This window comes from Chanodichthys erythropterus, chromosome 1 (assembly GCF_024489055.1).
Source record: "Chanodichthys erythropterus isolate Z2021 chromosome 1, ASM2448905v1, whole genome shotgun sequence".
Taxonomy (NCBI): Eukaryota; Metazoa; Chordata; class Actinopteri; order Cypriniformes; family Xenocyprididae; genus Chanodichthys; species Chanodichthys erythropterus.
This window is the reverse complement of record NC_090221.1, coordinates 12,524,737-12,547,044: the sequence shown is the minus strand read 5'-3', so window position 1 is coordinate 12,547,044 and position 22,308 is coordinate 12,524,737. Positions and strand designations below refer to the sequence as shown.

The 22,308-nt window shown below is 37.0% G+C and overlaps 1 protein-coding gene across 6 annotated transcripts in view; it reads right to left on the bottom strand.

Moving 5' to 3' along the window:
- pcdh1b (protocadherin 1b) overlaps nucleotides 1-22,308 on the bottom strand; it is a 196,262-nt gene that overhangs the window by 82,232 nt on the left and 91,722 nt on the right. For all 6 annotated transcript variants that reach the window (XM_067387968.1, XM_067387978.1, XM_067387959.1 and 3 more), the window contains exon 4: nucleotides 1,570-1,789. In XM_067387968.1, coding sequence (XP_067244069.1) covers nucleotides 1,570-1,789 — 220 coding nt within the window. The remainder of the gene's footprint in view (nucleotides 1-1,569; nucleotides 1,790-22,308) is intronic.

The window sequence follows — 22,308 nt, the reverse complement described above, 5'->3', positions numbered from 1 at the left end:
CAAATCAATAAATCAAATCAAATCAATAAATCAATGAATCAAATGAATCCAATCAATCAATCAATCAATCAATCAATCAATCAATCAATCAATCAATCAATCAATCAATCAATCAATCAATCAATCAATCAATCAATCAAATAACATAAAAATAATATATATATATATATATTTTTTTCCCCTACAGATTTTCCCTTTAAAGCCTGTGTATTATTTCTGCTTTACAGTTTGTCTTTTTTATTTATTTATTTTTATTTTGCATTGTGTTATCATGGTAGGGCAGTTGTAAAATTGGAAATAGAATAGAAAGAAAGATTCTTTGATGTTTTTGAAAGAACCTCTTATGCTCACCAAGGCAAGGCTGCAATTATTTGATCAAACATACAAGTAAAGCCAGTAATGCTGTGGAGTATTTTTATAATTTTAAATAAGTAGGCTATTTTACTATATTTTAAAATGTAACTTTCTTCCTAAAATGGTGAAGTTGAATATTCAGCAGCCATTACTTTAGTCCAATCATTCAAATATGCTGATATGGTGCTCAAGAAACATTTCTTATTTTATTCAATGAAACAATTTTATAGAAACTGTGAAACATTTTCTCTTTATTATTTATTTATTTATTTATTTATTTATTTATTTATTTATTTTTTTATGAATAGAAAGTAAAAATAACAGCATTTTTTTTAAAAATATAAATCTTTTTTATATATATATATATATATATATATATATATATATATATATATATATATATATAATCCTTTACTGTCACTTTTGATAAATTTAAGCATCCTTGCTGAATAAAATATTTATTTCTTTAAACAAAAGTGATTTTTGTTTTCCACACTAAAATCATACTAACCCTCATTTTGTAACCAAGTTTTTTTTTTCATAACATTATAGCACAAGTGTTGTTTACTGAACTCAAGTCAACTTGTATTGAACCCAAAATATTCAAAAATATTCAATATTTAACACTGTACACACATACACAGCACTGATTAATTCCACTGAAATTAAAATAGTAAATGCTTTCAATGCGAGCCTGCCTTTTGGCTATGACTTCCACCCTCTCAGAGGCTGTTGCTAAGGATTCTTGGTTTGTTTGGTAGCACCTCACTTGGGTGGAAAGGAAAGGCTCATTTTAGGAGAAATAGCTGATCCTTACAGCTACAACGGAGGAGGATTATATCAGGTTTTCTTGGTGTATCTGTGTGCTAATATGACTGGTGCTTTTTTTGTACATGTACATAATTGTTGACAAATCTATGAAGTTTTAACAAAAAACATAAGCAAATTGACTACTGATTTGAATAAATTCTGACATTTAGGTCACAGTACCTAAGAATTCAGATTTATCTTATTTTATCATTGTTTTGTTTTAAAGCAAAATGGGCATGAGTAAAGGGTACACAAGTAAACCACTGGGTGCAGCTCATTATCAGCCATTACTTAAACAACAACAACAAAAAAAGCTTTAAGATGTTGAAGATCTAAAGAGAGTGTTCTGAAAGAGAGTAGAAAGAGTGATAATAAAAGGGAGGGGGACACTCCACCTCTTCTTACCGTTCTCGGGGTGTTCCATCTCTCCGATGCTGCCGTCCGGGGTGGTGCGTTCATAGTGGTCTTCAGGTAGGGCGAGGGGCCCGATACGAGGCCCTGAAGAGCTCTTACTGCTGGGTGTCTCTGACTCTTCCAGACCACTGTCATAGTAACTGTGCTGAGAGGGATCCTGCAGGTCTTGTGCCTGATTGGCTGTGGAGAAGGTCACTCGGCGATGCGGGAGCTGTGATTTGAAAGAGACAGAGAGAGGTCAAAGGTCAGTGTGCATGTTGATGACATCATCAGGTAACTTGGTGAATGAATGAATGATTTTCATTCTAATACAAGGGGACAACTATTTAACAGCAAATAAAAAGTCTAAGTTTTAGCTCAATGTTTAGCGTACTGCACCATTTGTGCCACAGACATGAATGATAAATTATGTGTATTATAAAAAAAAAAACCGAGATGTTATTTTCTAAGGCAGGGGTGTCCAATGCTGCTCCTGGAGGGGCACTGTCATGCAAAGTTTAGCTCCAACCCCAATTAAACACACCTGAAGCAGCTAATCAAGATCTTACTAGGCATACTAGAAAATTCCAGGCAAGTGTGTTGAGGCAAGTTGGAGCTATAAACTCTGCAGGACAGAGGCCCTCCAGGACCGAATTTGGACACCCTTGTTCTAAGTGATCTGAATGACAATTTTAACCTGGCAAAATAATATATTGAAAGACCAGAACATGGGCAAGTCCTCTTTGGCAAGTAAACAAATTTCAATCAATAATCATTATCTTCAGTAAATCAAACATTTTACAATTACAATATTGCAATTCAATTCAATTGATACAATTAAAATATTAAAAAAATAAATTAAAATTTCTATAATATTTTCTTTGGACAAATACCTTTCAGGGCACAACTGTTTTCATCATTGATAATAATAATACATGAAGACTTGTGCTTTAGAGACATCCTTCAAAAACATTTAAAGTCCCCCTGTAGTCAATAATTGTATCCCATTAAACTCATCTTTGATTACCAAAATGACATTTAAATGTTTTTTTTCCTGTGAAATAAATGTCTTCATGCCTTAAAATAGCTTGAATGTAACTCTACACCCTTGCCTCATTTAATATACATGGATAAATGAATATGCAAATTAGCCCGCCTCTGCTAGCTCATGCCATCTCAGATCCACTTGGTCAACTAACCGAGGTGAACGCTGCAATGGTATCGCTGTTTACATGCTCTTTAATATGATTAGACCTGATTGGTTACAAGGTAGTTTGTGACATCATAGACACCAGCTATTTCAAACCGCGGGTCTTTTTTGCACTGCAGTTTTAAGGAGAAAATACGCAATTGTGTTGACTTATGAGTTTGCACATGGCTTGTCTTAAAGCATATTAAAAACCCCATATAGACATATAAACAACATTTAAAAACTTGATTTTCACCACAGGCGGTCTTTTAAAAAAAATCCTACTGACCCCAAACTTCTAAACGATAGTAAAAATCATGCATTCCTAACTTCAAATATTTCTATTTAATTAGCACTTAGAAGGCAGATGCTTCTTTCCATCCAAAGCAACATACACTAACAGCAGAGGTAGTAACTCAAATTGCATCATTTTGAAGATCCACAGCCGTTAGCAATTGCACATACGTTATTCCCCTGACGCCTACATATGTATGCATCCCTCACGAGAGCAAATCCCTCAGCACACCCTCGATGTACATCCCAGACTCATACACACAGAGACCTAAACACACACACACTCTCTCACACACACACACCTAAGGCTCAGTGAGGAGTGTATTAAGCAAGTGTTAGCTAAATCCAGTGTGACTGCAGAAGCCAGGTTTGATAAGGATGATAGAAGCCACAGCTCTCCCACAGGAGAAGCCCACTTCACACCCCACCCCTTCCTCCAGCGGCACCGACGAGAGAATAGGACATTTCGGCAAGATGGAATGAGACAGCTCGCAAATTGGCATTTGGAGCTAGACGGAGACCACTGTCAGCCACCCAGCTCTCCGAGGCACATCCACCCCTCCACATACCAATCACAAACCACAAACCATCAGAGAGAGCAAGGGAAAGGGAGTGGGAAAGTAAAAACAAGAACTCTACTCATCCTCTCACTGTTATCAATAATACAGAGATGCTCCTCTAGCACATCTCTCTTTTTATTTTCTGACTTTCTCTCTCTCTCTTTCTTTCCCTTGCGCCATGCTGTGGAGTTGCCACAGGGAAACACAACCACTTCATTTCTCCCTCCCTTTCCACTTCTCAGCCTCTTCTTCACCCCCACACATTCGGTTTGAGAGCTAAGCTGTGATGTTTGTTTTGTTTATTTTTACAAGGTAAACATTTTCTTGTGCAACACTCCACTACTAGTTAACTCTTTGCTGTCAGATCTCATAAACGTCACTCAGATAATGACTATACATCTCTGAATGTGATGCTTTTACTTTTGCTGAAAGAAATGTTTATTGTTCAGAGAGGAATCATTACTCTTGGTCTGCTTTTCTGTAATTGCAATTTTCTAAAGTACTGTAAATTCTACACATTTGTCATTTCTGTACAGAGTTCAGCACAATTTCGAGCAACATCTCTTTCAGGATGATTTTATGACTTTCTTACTTTTAAGTAAATAAAAAACACAGTTGACTAATAATCAGAATGAATTAGCAACTTTTGCATGCACTATAATTGCTATAAAATGCTATAATTATGCCTATTAATTATATTGCTCACCTGAATATTTGTTTTTGATGATTTTTATTTTTTTTTTAGAATTGTATATTAGTATCTTTTGAAGTCTTTACTGTAACTTTTAAAGGGTAAGTTCACCAAAAAATGAAAAATCTGCCGTTAATTACTACTTTTACCTAAATTACGTTTCAAACCCGTAAAACTTTTGTTCATCTTTGGAACACAAATGAAGATCTTTTTGATGAAATCTGAGAGCTTTCTGTCACTCCATAGACAGCTACGTGACTACCACTTTGATGCTTTAAAAAAGTTCATAAAGAGATCGTAAAACTAATGTGTATGAATTGAGTGATTTAGTCCTGATTTTCTGAAGAGGCAAGATCACTTTATATGATGAACAGTTTGAATTTAGGCTTTTATTCACAAAATATTCATCAGCTCACACATCAGTTGTGGTAAACGGAAGCTCAAGCATGTTCATTTGACACGTGCGAGAACCAGTATAAAGAATAAAGAAGGTTTATTCTTGTATGTTACGTAGTTTGAGCTTCTGGAAGAGGTTTGTTCTCATGCATCAAGCAGTTTCGGTTGAACTTCTGTTTATGTTCACTGATAAAATGCTTATATGTGAATAAAAGCCTAAATCTTCTCATCATATAAAGCAATCAAGTATCTTCAGAAAAATTGGCTACAATTTGGACCACTCAATTCATATGGATTAGTTTTACAATATATTTATTAACTTTTTGAAGCGTCAAAGTGGTAGTCGCATAGCTGTCTATGGAGAGACAGAAAGCTCTCAGATTTCATCAAAAAGATCTTCATTTATGCTCTAAAGATGAATGAAAGTTTGGAGTATTTAATGACAAAAAATTCATTTTTGGGTGAAATAACCCTTTAATCAATTTAATGTGTCCTTAAAAGTATTCATTCATTCATTCATTCAAAAAATAAAAAAAATAAAATAAAAAAAAATAAATCTTACTGACCCCAAACTATTGAATAGTAGTGTAATATTGTGTATAACAAAAAAATACATGTATATATACAAAACCAATAAAGTCCATAAATAAATAAATAAAAACATAGCCTCTGGCGTTGGGTGGTTTGTTGCTTTATGAAGCTAACATTTATTTTCAGCTGAATGTTAATGCTGCAACATAGCATACAGGATTTCAGCATGGGTGAATGGAAATTTCCACCACACAAACAAGAAAGATTCTTCCATAAGTCCATTAATGAAGACACATCACCTTTATTGCATCTGTGTTGCAGTTGCTAAATTTAATGAATGGAAAAGGAAGAGCTGGAAATAATTAGCCAATCCTTAAGTGCATCTGATGTAATGGTAGATGGGCGTTAGTTGAGCTTTCCACCATCTTGATGCATGCAAAGGCTCAAGGGAGGCTTCAAAACATTTGGTTGCTGCATGTAACACTTTGGCCTGACTTTTTAGCACTCCCAACACATCTTCTGTGCTCCAGATAAAATAAAGATAAGCCGCACAGTGCACGTTTGTGTAAAGCACAACACTTCTATTCAGAGGGGTGAATAGTTTTTGCTGAGGGATTCATTTTAGGCCTCTTGCTGTATCTCCTATGAAGCTGGCCATCCATTTACGCTGATAAACAGTAATGTGCAAAGTCTCTGGTGGGTGTGTGTAAATGGATACACATGCACACACACACACACACACACACACACACACACACACACACACACACACACACACACACACACACACACACACACACACACACACACACACACACACACACACTGTTCTATTGTTCTCCATGTTTAGTAAGAGGGGAGGTGAATAATACAAGACGAGCAGCTCTGAGCTTATTGGATCTGTGCATCTGTATCTTTCTGTGTGCGTTTCATTGTATTCTGCTCCTCATTAGTTTTCTCCCTCCGTGAGGACAGTGAAGGGCTACTTTGTGAGACTATAATCGCTACTCTTGCACAAACACATATGCAGAAATGAAACAGTGGATGTGATGCTATGATAATATGATTCCTGTATCTCATTCTCAAACTGAGATGAGTAAAAGAGAAAGTGGACCAGAATACAGAGAAGATTTCATGCTGTGTGTGTGAGAGAGAGAGTTTCTTTCTCTGTACTTTCTGTAAAAGCAGCTTTTGTTCCCCCTCTTGGTGTACTTCTACTATATTAGCCCCGAGCTAAGACAGCTCTCACTCACAAACAAAACCAGCTACCACTACTAACCTCCCCTCTCCCTCCCTTGTGCTGTCGGTCTCACTCTCCCTCCCTCTGTTCCAAGCTAGAGGGCAGGTGCCAGGGTTGAGTTATGTAAGGAATGACAGCTATGCCTGAGGACGGGATTGGTTAGCTGGGAAAATGCACCTGTGGGACTCAAGTACCTGCCTCAGTCCTCTGACTGCAGAAAAGCTTTGATTCCTGTTAACAGCATCAGAGAGATGAGTAGAGAGAGACAAGAGTGCAGGGAGACAAAAGTGGGTGTGATTTAGGTGACTATGAGGGATGGAGATGCCTAGACGGAAAGCTAAATAGGAGAGAAGGAGTGAGATGAACAGATAAGGTGAAGAATAAAGTGTGCAGAGAGTGATTTATGTGATTGGGTGGGAATGACACTGAACTGATTCTTAAAGTCAATGTGAAGTCAAAATCGACCTATTTAATTTCTTAATACACATCTCTGCATGTTGTTCCAAAGAAATATTGGTCCGTAACATGTATTTTGTTCTATAATGAATTTCTTGACGTCACCAAACCATCTGTCATACTGAGGCCGAATCCTGCTAATGAAGTCTTTAAATCCTGGGTAAGGCTAGCAATCTGTGATCATTCTCATTCGTTAAATAATATTTATCATATATAAATATAATATAAAATATAATTATTAGTGCTGTCAAATCGATTAATCACATCTAATATAAGTGTTGGCATGTATATACAAACTTTGTAAAGGGGTCATGAACTGAGAAACTCAAAACTTTATCGTTAGTCTAAAAACAGCTTATATCGAAGCCAGTCTGCCAAAATGACAGGTTGTGGAATGTGCCACTTTATTACGTAAAAGTGTAGCTAAACACCGCCTTTGCAGATGATCAACACGTGCTCCCATATTACTGCCCGCTGCCCACTGATTCTCGCATGTAGTAGGTAAATACCGAGAGAGGCAAACGCAGGTCTAGGCAGAAATCAAACAATAAAGATGGCTCCGAAGACAACAAGGGACTGTGCAGTGCAAAGTTGTGGGAAAACACGGTCTTTGCATTACCTTCCTTCTGATCCCAACATTAGGAAAGAGTGGATGAACTTTATTTTTAATGAAGTTCTAGACCATGTCATTAAGAACTTGGTCCTTTGTTCACTTCGTTTTACCGCGGATTTGTTTACAAACAAGGCACAATTCGATTTTCAGAAGGATTGAAACTAAAAGACAATGCTGTGTTGATTCTATTGGATCCGACAGCAATGTCGGATCCAATAGAAGTGTGAGTAATTGTTTTTATAACGTCACGTGGTCACTATTGCTTTGTCTGTTATTACAGATCATTTGATATGTATTGAGTATTTATGCGTTTTTAAATAATGATTAAACTATATACAGAAAGCGATCTGGCTGAAGCTGTTGGTCACACAGCACAAGTTTATCTGGACACTTGCCAAAACTCACGTTACAATCAGTGACTGTTTACACTGCATAATGTACCACTTGCTGTATTTACATCATGTTTGCATTGCTAGTTACGGTGAAAGCATTCTTGAGAGGGCAGAAATCACGCTGCAATGACGAGATCACTGCATTCACATTCATTAGAGCTGAAACATGACAAACCAGGGCCCAGATCAGGACGCAGACAAACTGGCTAAACCGACCGTCTGCTAGCCGCCTCACGTCACATAACTCAGATAATTCACAGCACATAGAAACACTTTCACCTAGATATTATCACATAGAGACTGTGTCTGTACCTCGAACTAGTAAATACAAAAAACTTCCAAAACCTTTTAAGGGTAAAAATTTAATTGATGTTCAAAAAATGAAAATCACAGATAAATCAGATAAACAAATGATAAAGCTTGGGTTACTGAATATTAGATCTATTTCTTCAAAAGCACTTATTGTAAATGAAATTATCACAGACAATAAACTAGACTTGCTGTGTTTGACAGAAACCTGGCTAAAACCAGACGATTACATTACTTTAAATGAATCTAGTCCTCAAGGTTATGATTATCGACACAATCCTCGACAGAAAGGCAAAGGGGGAGGTGTTGCTGTAATTTATAGTAATATATTCAGAATCATTCAAAAGAATTTCAAATATAATTCCTTTGAAGTGATGGTGCTTTATGTAACATTATGTAAGTTGACATTTGTGCTGGCTACTGTATACAGGCCACCAGGGCACCATACTGACTTTATCAAAGAATTTGCTGAGTTTCTATCAGAGTTAGTACTGGCTGCGGATAAAGTCCTTGTTGTTGGTGATTTTAATATCCATGTAGATAATAATAAAGACGCATTTGGATTGGCATTTGCAGATATTTTAAACTCTATTGGAGTTAAACAACACGTGTCAGGACCCACTCATTGTCGTAATCATACCCTAGATCTAATACTGTCGCATGGAATAGATATTGATGCTGTTGAAATTCTACAGCAGAGCGATGATATATCAGATCATTATTTAGTCTCGTGTATAATACAATTAGCCAAGGCTACAAAACCACCACCCAGCCATAAATATTGTAGAAAAATCACGTCTGCCACTAAAGATTGCTTTATAAATAATCTCCCCGAGCAGTTTCATCGCCTTAGTATACCTGACAACATAGAAGAACTCGATGCTGCAACAGAAACTATTGGCTCTCTCTTTTCCAGCACATTAGATGCGGTCGCTCCTTTACGTCTAAAGAAGATTAAGGAAACTAATCCAACGCCGTGGTATGATGAGCACACTCGGGCTCTAAAACGAGCTGTTAGAAAAGCTGAACGTAGTTGGAAGAAAACAAAACTAGAAGTTTTTCGCCTTTCGTGGAAAGAAAAAATGATTGAGTACAGAACAGCCATAAGAAATGCTAGATCTACTTATTTTTCAAATCTCTTAATAGAAAACAAACATAATCCTAGGTATTTATTTGACACAGTGGCTAAATTAACTAGAAACAGAGATTCAACTGCTGACGTTTCCATAGAGCACAGCAGTAATGACTTTATGAACTTCTTTACTTGCAAGATTGATAATATTAGAGAGAAAATTATAAACATGCAACCGTCTACAGTTTCTCTTCAGACAGTGCACTGTAGTGTCCCTGAGGTAAAACTAGAATCATTCGCCGCTATAGGAGAGGAAGAATTATCTAAACTTATCAAATCATCAAAATCAACGACATGTATGTTAGACCCAATGCCGACTAAACTACTGAAAGAAATGCTTCCAGAGGTCGTAGGTCCACTTCTTGATATAATTAATTCATCTTTAACACTAGGACACGTGCCAAAAACCTTTAAGCAGGCTATTATCAAACCTCTTATTAAAAAACCTCAACTAGATCCGAGAGATATAGTAAATTACAGGCCAATCTCGAATCTACCTTTTCTGTCAAAGATACTAGAAAAGGCAGTTTCAACACAACTGTGTTCCTTTTTAGAAAGAAATGGAATCTGTGAGGATTTCCAGTCAGGATTTAGACCATACCATAGTACTGAGACTGCTCTCGTTAGAGTTACAAACGATCTACTCCTATCATCCGATCGTGGCTGTATTTCTCTATTAGTGTTATTAGATCTCAGTGCTGCTTTTGACACTATCGATCATAACATTCTTTTAAAAAGACTTGAAAACTATATTGGCATTAGTGGAATTGCTTTGGCATGGTTCAAATCATACTTATCTGACCGTTATCAGTCTGTGGTAGTTAATGAAGAGATGTCGTATCGATCACAGGTTAAATATGGGGTACCACAAGGCTCAGTATTAGGACCGTTGCTTTTCACTCTGTACATGCTGCCCTTAGGAGAGATAATTAGGAAGCATGGTGTTAGTTTTCACTGCTACGCTGACGATACTCAGCTCTATATTTCCTCGCGCCCTGACGAAACCTACAAATTCACAAAACTAACAGAATGCATAGCTGACATTAAAAACTGGATGACAAGAAATTTCTTATTATTAAATTCAGAAAAAACTGATTTCCTAATCTTTGGACCAAAAACTTCCTCACGAAAAAACCTTGAATACTCTCTAACACTTGACGGGTGCTCCATTAAACCTTCGTCCTCAGTTAGGAACCTGGGTGTGCTCTTTGATACCAATCTTTCATTTGAAAGTCATGTTTCTAGTATCTGTAAAACCGCCTTCTTCCATCTAAAAAATATATCTAAATTACGACATATGCTCTCAATGACAAATGCGGAACAGTTGGTTCATGCATTCATGACCTCAAGACTAGATTATTGTAACGCTCTACTGGGTGGTTGTTCTGCTCGGCTTTTAAACAAACTACAGTTGGTTCAAAATGCGGCAGCTAGAGTTCTTACTAGAACCAGAAAGTATGACCATATTAGCCCAGTTCTGTCAACATTACATTGGCTCCCTATTAAACATCGTATAGATTTTAAAATCTTGCTACTTACTTATAAAGCTCTAAATGGTTTAGCTCCCCAGTACCTAAGTGAGCTCTTAATGCATTATAGTCCTTCACGTTTATTGCGATCTCAGAATTTAGGCCAGTTGATAATACCCAGAATATCAAAATCAACTGAAGGCGGCAGATCATTTTCCTATTTAGCACCTAAACTCTGGAACAATCTTCCTAGCATTGTTCGGGAAGCAGACACACTCTGTCAGTTTAAATCTAGACTAAAAACACATCTCTTTGCTCTTGCATACACATAACACATCATCAATACATTAACATTTTTCAAATCCGTTAAAGGATTGTTACGCTGCAATAATTAGGTCGGCCGGAACCGAGAACATTTCCTATAACACTAGATATACCTGTACATCAGAACAAGAATGGCATCTACGCTAATATCTGTCTCTCTGCTTATCCTGAGGTTTGCCGGGTGCTGGATCCAGGCCGTATCCAGGTCAGATGGAGAACCTGCGTCTGGACCTGACTACAACGTAGCCCAGGATCCCCGTATCCGCTTGCATATATTTATATATAATCGATTTTTAATCTCTATAATAAAAATGTACAATTCAGATTTTGATCTCCATATACATTTACATATATATATCTTCCAAGGGGTTTTTTCCCTCCTAGGACTTTTTTCCCAGTGCTAGCACGCTGGGTTTTTCTCCTAGGGGGTTTTTTCCACCCCTGGAAGTCAGCCGACATTGGCTTAATGTAGCACCATCTTGTATATGTTACATATTACCACGCTTGTTTGTACAGTTTTAACCACTTCCCTTTTTTTCTGTGCTTCTAATATGTAAAGCTGCTTTGAAACAATTACCAATTGTAAAAGCGCTATATAAATAAATTTGACTTGACTTCACGCTATCAACAGACTGTCATCGGATACAATGCTCATTGATGCCACTGATGCAATCACGTGATGGGAATAGATCTACATATAAGTCAGCAATCAGCACTTTTCATGATCTGTTAAACTTGACAGGTGTAATAGTAAAAACGTAGTAAAATAATTATAGAGGATAACATTATAAGTGCACCTCTGGAAACATTTTAAAATAATGCAGTTCATGATCCCTTTAATATGTGTGTGTGTATAATATATAGTATATATAATATATGTGTAGTATAAATTTATTCAGACACCTTCATAATTTCAGAGTTAAACTGTATCAGAGAAAAAAAAAAAAAAAAAAAAAACTAATCTTGATAATGTCAGATAACACTTAAGCAAAACATGGTCAGGTCAAAGTGTCTGAATAATTTTTGGTCCCAATTTGTTTATCAATTTTACTGGTAGCCCCCTGTATAAAGAATTTTTGGGTATAATATGTTACAGTTTACTTAATTTGCTATCCTCACTTACATAAATGAACTATAGTGTCCTGCACCCACTAGTATATATATATATATATATTATATATATATATATATATATTATACATTCAAATTATACATTACGATATAAAATGGGTTGCTGAACTGACCCAAAAACTACACCCTGAGGGTATGTGGTTTTAAAACCAAGTTACAAATGCAACTCTAGTTTCTCCTCAGAACGGCAGCACTGCGCTGTCAAAACTCACAGACATGTATCCCTCCATCATTTCTAATCGAGTGAAGACTCATTTGCACTCTTGGAGGCTTTCAGCAGATACATCCTCCCCTGAGGAGCAGGAAGACAACACTCTACTCTCTATAGCTTCGTCACACACTCCCTCCCTTTCTATCCACTGCCTCACCGACACAGGCTCTTAATGCTACATTAGCATGTGTGTCTTATTCAGCTAGAAGCCAGAGGCCCAGGTCTAAACTCTGCCTGTGGATTAGAGAGATGAGATGTGAGCAGACAGCAGCTGCCCAATCACCTGACTTAAGACTAACAACCTCTAACAGGCCCTCAAACAGACATGCTCGACAAATGCTTCACAACAGAGCCAAAGCACATTTCGAATGGTGCTGGTGTCTTAGTGATAAAGAGGCGGCCAGATTGTCATTTTTTCCATGTTAAATTAGCTATCAAAAGCTACAAGAATTTGTACAGAACTTCATTTTATCAAGCTTTCAAATGCATGTTCTCTTCACTGTCACGGATGGGGCACATCTGTTTTGCAAAATAAATGGGCATTATGTAAATTTTAAATGGAAATGAAGTGTGACCTACTAAACATAACTCAAATGGAAATGAGTGGTCAGACTAGAGGGGAAAAAATAGATTACAAAGAATGAATAACAAAGACTTCTTATTAAAAAAATACCATACATATCTAACAATGCCTTGTTTTGTCCACATGGTTAAACACACATGCAATATTCAGATGTGTTATCATTTGAATTTCCTTTCACATGACCTGAGGTGCAGCTAAAAGCAACAAGGAGTGACGGGTCTGAAGGTTTGCCATGGCAACAGGGGTCTGTGATGGATACACTACAGTACTGACTGAGGTAGAGCGATGCATTTTCACAAATACACCCCCACCCCTCCCCCGCCCCGCAAAATCTTGCTTCAACACAACAAATCAACTTTAAAAACATCAAGAGTGTCTGTGAATACATTTTCAATTTACTGCCTCAATGCACCAAACATATCAGCTCTCAAACGCTCAGATATCGCTGGCAACACAACGGCAGCATGCCAATCACACACTTATCAGCTCAGTTTAGATTACTCTGGAAGTTACAGTGTCAAGGGTATTTCCGATCAGCAAGTGCACGGGCAAACACACACAGGCATCTGGGGGACAATTGTGAACTGGTATTAAAGAACACCTGAGCTCTGCTTCAATCAGTTCCTTCTAAGAATCAAGCAGAAAATCTCAGAAACTCAAATCCACCTCCAAAAAAAAAAGAAAGATATAAGAAGTTATGTGTAAATACTTTGGCAATTCACTTGCATCATCATCCTCCAAACAAATATAAATAAGAAATATATATATATATGTTTACAGGGACAGTTCACTTGAAATATTAAAATTCTGTCATGATTTACTCACCCTCAAACTATTCCAATCCTACACTACCATTCAAAAGTCTAGGGTTCGTAAGATTATTATTACTTTTTTTAATAACACTTTTATTCAGCATGGATGCATTAAATAAAAAACTATGTTTACAGAGTGAAATATTTCTATTTCAAATAAATGCTGTTGGTTTGAAATTTCAAATTGTCAAAGAACCCTGATAAAAAAAATACTTCTTTCAAAAGCATTAAAAGATCTTACCAACTCTAAACTTTTCTAAACAGTAGTGTAGGCTTATACGACTTTCTTTTATGGAACACAAACGAGAAATTTAGCAAAATTTTGCTGTGGCGTGATCAGTTGCATGACACGCAATCATCTGGATTTCACCACATTTTCAAGACTTTCAGTAAGTATTTTAGCCTGTTCCCCTCACAAAACTATCTTATGATTTCCATTCTTTTGTATGGACCACTTTTATGATGTCATTTTGGAACTTAACAGCCCAAATTTTCATTCACTTTCATTATATACACAAGAGTGGCAAATACATTCAAGAAAAACATCTTCCCCTTACTTGTAATTTTTTTTCTCTCTCTGTAAGGAACGCTGAAAACTGAATGCAATTAAGGAAGAGAATAAATCCACTGTATGCCCATAAAAAGACAACTACTACCTACTACTCCAGTGGTCGCCAACCCGTCGATCGCAATCGACTGGTCGATCTTTATCACTGTTCCAGTAGCTCGCGAAAATAACAGAAATATGAGTACAAAAATACATTACATTTCTCTTTGTACTGTATTTTTGTATTTATTTTTATGTTATTTTCTGGAGCTACTGGGACAGACAGATAAAGGTAAATAGCCCACATTATGTCTGAGTCTGTAAACGGCCGTTAACAAGAGGCCAGAGACGCTGAAGACAGACGCGAAGAGGAGAAAATTCTGTAGCAGGCAGAGCACCTCACTGTTCACGATGCTCGAAATATAGGAATAAAATATAAATATTGAATTGAGGGTGAGAGATTATGAATTCATCTCTAAAAGGAGATCAGTCTTCAGGAAGATTTCGATGGCAATGGCATTTTATTTTCCTCTTACCTCCGAATAAAGTAGCTATTTATTAGCCCATTTCAGCTTTGTTTACAGCAGTAACCAAGGAGACGCTGTATCACTGCTTCTCCATAAGAGCCACCTGCTGTCAGAGAGTGAATCTGCGTCTCAATCAGCCTGCTGTTTTTGTTTCATGCTTTTTTGTGTGTGTGTAGCATTTATTATTTCACAAAGATAAAGTCAGACCGTTCTGTTTTTGCTTTAAATCTTGAAATTAAATCTAATTCAAAAAAAAAAAAAAAAAACAACTGCTCATGTAACGTGTGTAGCATCTTTGTTTGGATTGTGATTAAAAAGCAGTGGTTCCCTCTAATTTGAAATGGCTATGTATTTTTGTTTATTATAATATTATTAATAATAAATATCTGCAATCAGTATCAGAATCGGCCAATTTGCTTGTAAAAATAAATAAATAAATCAGAATCTAAATTGACCACGAAAAAAATACTAAATACAATCTGGGCTGTCTTTTTCTATCAAGTAGATCTTGTCTTCCAAAAAGGTCGAGGTCAGGGATCTTGGGCTTAAAAAGGTTAGTGACCACTGTACTACTCTATCATGCTGGGGACTTTCAATCATCTTCTATACTGAGATAATACTACAGTATTTTCTATTCCATAAAACTACCCTCACAACTATCCTCACATTCTTAGATATTCATTAATACATTAGGGGTAAATTGGCTGATTGGGACACTTTTTATCATTGAGATGATTTGGGAAAAGTGTCCCAATCAACCTGAATTTACCCTACTTAGTATGTTTATGGTCCCACAATATAGGTGATTTCAGGTTTCACTAACCTTGTGGGGACCAACTGTGGATAACAAGGTTCAACTGAAGTTACTATTTTTAAAGGAATGCACTTACAAAGAGAGGGTGATTTCTTAAGCTATTCAGATATATGTTTTCCCTCAGGCAAACTTTAGAAAACAAATGCACACAGAACTCACAAAACCTGCTACCTCACCTCTCTTTAAACGATACTACGATACCACAGTGTAACGGCTCAGTAGTTAATCTCTCTCAATGTTCTTTGTTAGAAGGAATTGAGCAATTGCTACATTAGATGACTATTGGCCCTTTGAGGCTGTAATATAAACATTGAAATGATGCATACAAAAGGCATATATAGCTTTTTGTCAGATTTCGGCGATTAATGCCATGGAAATGATGCTAGCTGATGCACATTTATGGTTATGTCAACTAAAGTGGAAAAATTGTGCATTGAAACTTATTTCTCTTCCTCTTCCATTTGCAAACACATACTACCTTACTTAAAATACAGAATAGGCCAGCCTCAAATGGTCTGCTAGTATCTTTTTATCCAACCCAGGCTCATTTGTAAAATCTGCCTGTATGTTTGCTTCTTGCAAGTTCCGCAACACTTTGTTACTAAGCTATATGAAGCTGGCTGTGTTATGTAAACGTCAAAATGCATTAGTTCAAATCATGCATAATGGTAAAACTGTTTTGAGGTTACAAGATACCACGGAAAAAAAGAAACAATGGAAAAATCAGTCTTTACTAATAGATAATCATAATTTTGTGTGAAAGTTTTACTGCATAACTTCAGCTGGTGGCACATTTTTGCTATGAGCCTATGTTGCAATTATCACCTGGTTAGACCAACCAGCTGAACAACAAAGGTTCTTTATTGGCATCAATGGTTCCATGAAGAACCTTTAACATCCATAGGATCTTTCCATTGGACAAAAAGTTCTTTATAATGGAAAAAGATTCTTTAGATTATAAAAATGTTCTTCACACTGGTTCAAGAACCGTTAGGTAAAAGGTTCTTTGGGGAACTAAAAATGGTTCTGCTATGGCATCACTTCAAAAGCCCTCTTTTGGAAAATTTATTTTTAAAAGCAGACCAGCTTAGGCTGGTTAAAATGTTTCTAACAACACGGTCAACCTTCAGTCTTTAGTAATTCCTACATTCTCTTTCCAAATCACTGTCATTCCTTTAGCACGTCTCTTCTTCTGATGAAGAGAGAGGAAAATAAAGATGGAAGAAGAGTGAAAGAGACAGAGATAAAGTGATGAGCAGCAGTCAGTCACTGTGTCTCTTTGAAGGACATCGATTGAGTCATCTATTCCCGACGGTTTATACGGCCCTCAGTATTTTCAGACAGGTTTGGTGAGGGTATGTATGTGTGTGTATTCGTACGTGTAAATGATTTTTATCTCTGGAGGGGGATGGAAGAAAGAGTCTTGATGGAAGGACATCAGAGTCGTGGAGAAAAGTCAGCCAAACGACAGGCCTCTGACTAGCGTTTAGCATCACATAAACAGTCATTAGTCATATTTAGCCAATATAACATTTCCAAAACAGGTTTGGACTGAGGTATATATATGGAAATAAATATGAGGTAACATTCAGTGTTTAAATGTAAAAACTGAGTTAATCAACACTGCTAAAAAAAAAAAAAAAAAAAAAAAAAAAAAAAAGAAAAGAAAAGTTGACAGGCTTTTGATTAGCATTAGTATGTTTAGCATCACACAAGCAGCTGTTAATCAACTTTATAACTCCAAAAAAAGCTTTCCTGCACAAATATTTACCATAACCATAGTTTCCACCAAAATACCAGAAAATTACAATACAGAAAATGTTGCATCATGGGTCGATACTTGTCACTGCCCTGCCCTTGCTGCTTATTTTATTGAACTCTGGAAATGACTGTAATTTATGGTTTCACAGTAGTAACACTGGCTAGAATCTGTTGTAACCATGGTAATGTCTTTGTAAGGGTTACTAAATGATGAATAATAGGCCTAAATCGTTCATTAGTGCTTAAATGCTTTGTTCTCTCACAATGACCCCATGTGGGAATCGTAAGCGTTTTTAGCTTTAGCTAGTTAGACTCTGTAGCTTCACCTTCACAGTGGCCACTGCTGTGTTAATGTGTGTGACTTTCACAGAATGCGCCATAGACCTGGGAGGCAGGTCACCTCCTCTGGTGCTCCTGTCTTCCTCTCCCCATGGTCCTCTCATTCCCTGATTCCTTCTCCACTTCCATTTTTCCTTCCCTCTCTCCGAGCAGGACATTAATCAGCTGGACACTCTGAGTATCTCTCTCTCTCTATTGCTATCTCTACTCACAAACAAGACTATAACCTCTTATTCCTTTGAAGAAAATAGGGAGGTCATTTTAGAGATGCGTATGTGTATGTGCGTGTGTTGGTAAGTGTTTGTAAAAGAGCTGAGTGGCGTTCTCTGTTAGCTAGACATCCTGCTATCAGATAGCTGCTGGCAATACACAGATAAGACCAGATTAACTCACTCTCTCTCACACACACACACACACACACACACATACACACACACACACACATAGTGTGAGATCTAAAGCTAAATGACTGCTGTTTGATATATAGTCTAATAGATGGCAGCAATAATGCATAATAATATGAATGGATATTACCACCAGAGGTTAATGAAGGGACTTCTTATGTGATTGGGGTCATGGACAGTGAGGCCTGAAACTAGTGACTATATACATACTACTATATACATACTACTATATACATACTAATATGTGTGTGCATATATATATATTTATTATTATTTTTTTTATTTTTTTTTCAGGTTAAATTATCATTGTTGAATCCCATGTTTTCACTGAGGTCTTGAAGTTTCAATCTAACTGTGTATGAAAGTGTGTGTGTATGTGTCTGAGCTGAAAGGTTAATTACGTGAGCATTTTGCTTTGTAAGAGCAATATTAGCTTATACTCATTAGGAATCTGCAAAGAAGTGCAAAAAACCCAAGCAAGGTTAATCATTTTCACATATTGCAATGGTGGTCAGCGTCAAAGCTCCCGTGAGAAAGAACTGCTCTAAACAGATCAGGTTACATCCAAGGCTAAGTTAAAAGTAAACGTGTGAACACAGGTGTGCTTTGAAGTTAATCTTAAAATTTCAGATTTAACTTTAGTGCTTGCTTTGATTATTACACGGTGAGAATCAAAGTCAAATTACTTTTAAATGTATGAGGTAACAGCCGACGTCACTCAAACAGACCTAAACACTGATGCTTACATTAAGAGGGTTCAGTGGTTGGAACAGACTCAACACATGACATGTCAGGAAAGGCACTACTACAGGATAGTTGAGAAGATGCAGGTGAACATCAGTAATTGTTCCTGCGGCCTCAACTGCAATGAGGCAATAGGTTTCAGGCAATTCTGTGGAGGGCTGTGTGTGTGTGTTCTGGTGCCTGTAAATCAGTGAAACGACTTCATGGGCATCACAAAACACATTGGCAGGTCTTCAGCATCCACTTGTTATGGGAACTGTGCCATCGCTGGGACATTCAATGGTTGTTGTGAAATTCAAAGCAGAAAAAAAAAATATCAAGGAAAAACCAGACAGAATATATATTAAATTTACTGTAATTTCAATATATCAGTGGAAACGACTGCCTACCCATCACCCCGTGCAATTTTTCTTACACCTTCAAATGTGCTGATATCAAACAAATGGAGAGGAAGATGAAAGGTGTTTGAAGGAAGGAGGAAATGAAAGGCAGATGAGACGATGTGTACGTGTGAAGAAGCAGAAAAAGAGGGAGCACATGTGTGTACGCCTTGTGTTCCCCTCTACTTCACTTTTCATTATTTTATGCTTGCTGCGTCTTTTTAAAGGTGCTCTCCTTCTTTGTCACTTTCTTGCCAGCACCTCATTTTTTTTCTCCCGTTGCCTCTCTTTGTGGCCTCGGCAGGAAGGATGACGGGAGACTACTCCATCGTCGCCTGCAGCGCTGGTCTTTATCACACTGTACACGCTAAATATAGCCCACTCCGTGCGTGCGGGACGGAGGGGGGAGCGAGCGTCTGCAAATGATTTAGTGTGTGCATGCATGTTTGCATCAAGGAGGGTTATAAAACCTGGGGAAGGCTAACGGTTAGCATTAGCATTCAACTCTAAGGCAGTTTTTTGGCTAGGGCAGGATCCCCTCGGAAGTATGCAATTTAAAATGAATTGATATCAGTACTTGTGTGTGACACAAATTGTGACATCAGCACATTACACGCATACTGAACACATGCAGATCAACTATTTAAACCACAATTTTCCACACATTTCCACACTTTTTGTATTAATTAGTTTGTCCACAAGGTGGCAACACTGCAAATTGCATCAGCAGCACAGTTGATACGTACTGTACTTGTGCAGATCGGATTTTCTAAATGAGATTTTTCGCACATGCACATTGAATTTTTTCACACTAATTAGCCTACTTTGTCCACATGGCAACAATGCAGATTGCATCATCAACACAGAGCGCATATACTGTGCTCACACAGACCAGTTTTTCTAACTGTGATTTTTCACACATAAGCCTTGCTTTTTTTTTAACTAATTAGTTTGTCCACAAGGCTCCGGGCTATTGTTTCACAGTCACAAAAAACAACAAAAAAAACGGGAGACAACAACAAACTACTGGAGATGGCAACAACAACAGATGCGCATGTTGAGTGCTTGTGTGAGGGGGGTTCAGGGACTCCAGTTTAACAAGTACAAATACATTTAATGGGCTTTACCAAACAAGGCCTTTCCCAAATCAACTTACAAATTCAAACTTGGTTAGCCAACAGCTTAAAGGTGCAATGTGTAAATTTTAGGAGGATCTATTGAAAGAAATCCATTTCTATCTACATACACCGTGTGTCCCCTTGTTAAGTCGCCATTTTGCACCAGCATGTTTCTACAGTAGCCCTAAATGGATAAACTGTGCTACAAAGCATGTTTGCCACGCAAATACACACACACACACACATATATATATATACATATATATATATATATATATATATATATATATATATATATATATATATATATATATATATAGATAGAGAGATAGATAGATAGATAGATAGATATTGATATATAGATATATAAAGTAAAAATGTACAGTATTTACTTTACAGTAAATAAAGTTCAATAATTTATTTATATACATTTTTGAAGCTGCTTTCACTTCTGCAATAATCTGAGTGGTTTCCTTAAAAAAAAGAAGAAAAAAAGAAACCTTGGGTCTGTATTCCAAAGCATTTATGAATTACAACCATTCAAGTTCAGATCCATACAAAGAGCAGTAGAAGTGCTTATCTAAGTCATCTAAGCAATGCCAGGGGACAGAATACTTAATATCTCCCTCTGTTGGTCAGCTCTCTCATTCTGCCTCCACAAATACAAAATCTCTCAGTCTGTTTGCAAAACTCAGCAGACCAGGCCTGGGAATATCTGATCCTAAAGACCCAGTTACTTTGCATACATATCTGATGTGGGTTTCGCCAGAGACTCAAAGTCTCTCTCTCTCTTGCTCGATCTCTCACTGTGCACTTGCATGCAGAATGATGAATCTGTACACATGGTGCTGGTGTCAGAGAGAGTGGGGAACAGATGGTGCTCTACGCTCAGAGGAGAGGTTACGGACGGCAATAGGCAGGCGAATGCAGCCCAACACAATTACAGACATCCACTCTCTATTCCTCCAGCTGAATTATGAATACAGGACTATGTACTTCTGGATAGGCAAATGAGAGAGAGATGGTGAGGTCATAGCAAGTCACTGCTGACATCTTGATTTTTTTAATGCTTACAAAATACACGGCAGACGTCACCATTCATGCTATCTGTGTATGTATTTAAGCAGACAGAATGCAAACTACTTTGTTTTGCATTTCAAAATGGCCACATAAAAATGCAAAAACATTAGACATGGAACAAATGAAGCTCAAAGGGTTCTTAGAAAATGAAAACTAATAAAAAGTAATTTCTGTCTGTAGCCTAAGGTATGTTTGTACTGAAACACAGATTGTGTGGGGAAGGGGGGGGGAGTCAAGTTTTCTTAACGATCACACAGACTATTACATAATTTTAACTGGTTCATTTTTGGAATACTGTACCCGTCACAACATGTCTAACAGAGCCAAGGGTTTGGTGACAAGAGTGAGGGCGACATTGGCAGGGATTGAGGGATGACATGCTACTGTCAAAAGAATCCAAAGGCAAGACGTCATTAGCCAGTTATCCAGCCACAATTTAATAAACTTTGGGATATTGCATAAAAATGCTGGATGGAAACAATATTAGTAATAAATAAAAATGAACATTTCCAAAATGTGCATAGTAAACACTTAAGGCCATCCTTAGATCAGTATGAAAGTTTAGGATCATCAAGATTTTTAAAAAATGTTTTTAAAAGAAGTCTCTTTTGCTCACCAAGGCTGCATTTATTTGAAAAGACAGCAAAATAACTTAAAATAACTGTTTTCTATTTGAATTTAATGTATTTTTTAAAATGTAATTT